Source organism: Malania oleifera, chromosome 3, assembly GCF_029873635.1.
Source record: "Malania oleifera isolate guangnan ecotype guangnan chromosome 3, ASM2987363v1, whole genome shotgun sequence".
NCBI classification, from domain to species: Eukaryota; Viridiplantae; Streptophyta; class Magnoliopsida; order Santalales; family Ximeniaceae; genus Malania; species Malania oleifera.
In genome coordinates this window covers 126,576,832-126,579,177 of record NC_080419.1, presented here as the reverse complement: position 1 = coordinate 126,579,177, position 2,346 = coordinate 126,576,832, and the positions used below count along the sequence as shown (strand labels likewise).

Here is a 2,346-nt window from a genome sequence, read left to right as displayed (position 1 = left end):
ATTGCTCGCGCGCGCGTGCACACACACACACACACACACACACACATATATATATATATATATATATATATATATATACGATAACTTAGGTATAACTTCTATAGAAAATAAGATAAAGGATGGGACTAAGATGGTTTGGACACTAGCAACGTACGCCACATAGTGTGCTAGTGAGAAAAAGTAAGTTAGTAACTGTAGAGATAATAGAAGGGGTAAGAGCACACTTAAAAAAACTTGAGAATTGAGATAGCGAGTAAAAATTTAATAATTCTAAATTTGTCAAAAGAAATAGTCTATGATAATATAAATTGGCAGAAAATGACTTATATAGCCTGCAATACCTAATAAAACTTAAAACTTGATTTTGTTATTGTTGTTTATATGTATACACACACAAAAATACATCATTTCTTAAAGATAATATATATACTAGATAATAAAAGACTATTTTATTTTGTTGTTATTATTATGCTGGGGGTGAGATATGTAGCTTATGTTAAATATTTTTTATTAATTATTTCATCAATATATATATATATATATATATATAGCATTTGTGACAGCAAATAATTGAATTAAAACGGCAGAACGAGTAATTAGGTTTGAAATATTCAAGCTGTTGGGGGGGCTTCTCCCGGCTGAACTGAAAGTTTTTTTCATCCTCCACATTTTGCTCCTATCCAGTAATTAATTGAAGTTTGGGTGCGTGAAGTTAGCCACACCACAAGATGAGTAGTACACGATACCTAAGGAGGAGGAGAGACCCAAACTTTTTTTGACTTCATGTATTTTTGTCCTTGATGTATTTGGTATTTGTCAGTTGCAATTGAATATGATTTTTGTATAAAAAAAAAAAAAAAAACCTAAACGTATTAAAGAGACCATAAGAGTCAATGCATCTGCGTCACCATGCATCATGCTGCCTATACACATAAATACATATATATATATATATATACATATATATATATATATATATATATATATATATATATATATAAACAAAATGAGAACAACCGCGTGTAGGGGAGGGTGAGCTACGCGAGGTTTCCAAGCTCCTTCTCTTTATCTATTATAATATTTATAAACAAACAGCGAAACACATGAATTGAATTGAATTATTGGCCTTCTGCAGATGCTACTCCTTTTCCTTTTTTTAGCTGTCTACTACGTTCATTAGCTTGACCCATTAGGTTTTGATTGCCAAACAAAATTCATGGAGGGTCTGATCCCTCTGGTATTCAAGGCGGTTCAGAAGACCAAAACCCGCCGCCGCTACCACTGCCTCTCCTCCGGCGCCGCCCTATCCTACGACATCTCTGACTTCTACAAACCACCACTGCCTCCGCCTCCGCCTCATCATCATCCGCTACAGGAAATGAATGATTGTGATATTAGCAATGGGGAATTGGGTTACGCCCAGCACCACCGCCGACACAAGTCCCTCGGAGATTGTTATTCTTCTTCTTCTCCCTCAACGGCAGCAGCGGTAATATATACAGATCTGGGAGGTCCGCCGCTTCCCCTATCTCATCCGTCCTCCGCACAGAATAATAAGCAGCGGCAGCAACTTGTACGTTTCAGGAGCCACAATTGCTTTCGTGCGTAACCGGTGCCTTCTCATAGTCTCCATCCATTCTCAATTTGTAGTTCTATTCCAGTTCATCCGTGCATCCAACTAGTTTATATTTAAACAAATTCAGCTTATATATTGTGTTCGATCTACATCTCTCCTCTGGGTTTGATTTATTAATTATTTTCAATTAATTTAATTCATAAGCTTAATTAATTCGTAAACTTCTCTGAAAGACCCTTCATGCTGCTGCAGCCACGCACTACCATTTCAATTTATATAATATACAACAGCAACAACAAAAACCCAACTGTGATTCGCCTGGGAGTCGGTTTTGGATTAAAGATTTATTTGAGAAGGGGGAAAAAAGGGAATTTTATTTTCTACTTTATTTTTTCTCTGAATAAATATACTTTCAATGTCCTAAACTTTTTCCACATAGTTGGTCTCATGTATGGATAGGATTTACCGAGATTATACAATTAACATAAAATTTGTGAAATCTACATAATATGAATTCTTATCACAAATATTGTAGAAGCATTAACTTACAATAACATAAAATTTTATTCAAATATTGCAAAAAAGAGATAGGGAAGAGACAGTTTGTTTAATTGAATATTTTTTATGATCATTAAATGATTAAATCTTCAAATTTTCATGACAATGACAAAATCATAACTAAAAGGTTTGCTTAATTGTGAAAAACAATTTTTTCTATTATCACGCTTTTGAAATAACTACAACAAGAACTCTTCTATTTTTTTTAATAC

The 2,346-nt window shown here is 33.9% G+C and overlaps 1 protein-coding gene across 1 annotated transcript; it reads left to right on the top strand.

Moving 5' to 3' along the window:
- The first annotated feature begins 1,003 nt into the window (after positions 1-1,003).
- On the top strand, positions 1,004-1,725 carry LOC131150392 (uncharacterized). Its single transcript, XM_058101090.1, has one exon. It carries the CDS (start codon positions 1,217-1,219, stop codon positions 1,607-1,609), a length of 393 nt encoding a protein of 130 aa, XP_057957073.1. The 5' UTR covers positions 1,004-1,216; the 3' UTR covers positions 1,610-1,725.
- Positions 1,726-2,346: the final 621 nt, after the last annotated feature.

Excerpts from the sequence above, each read along its gene's own strand:
- LOC131150392 (XM_058101090.1), top strand. The coding sequence starts at position 1,217 with ATGGAGGGTCTGATCCCTCTGGTATTCAAGGCGGTTCAGAAGACCAAA.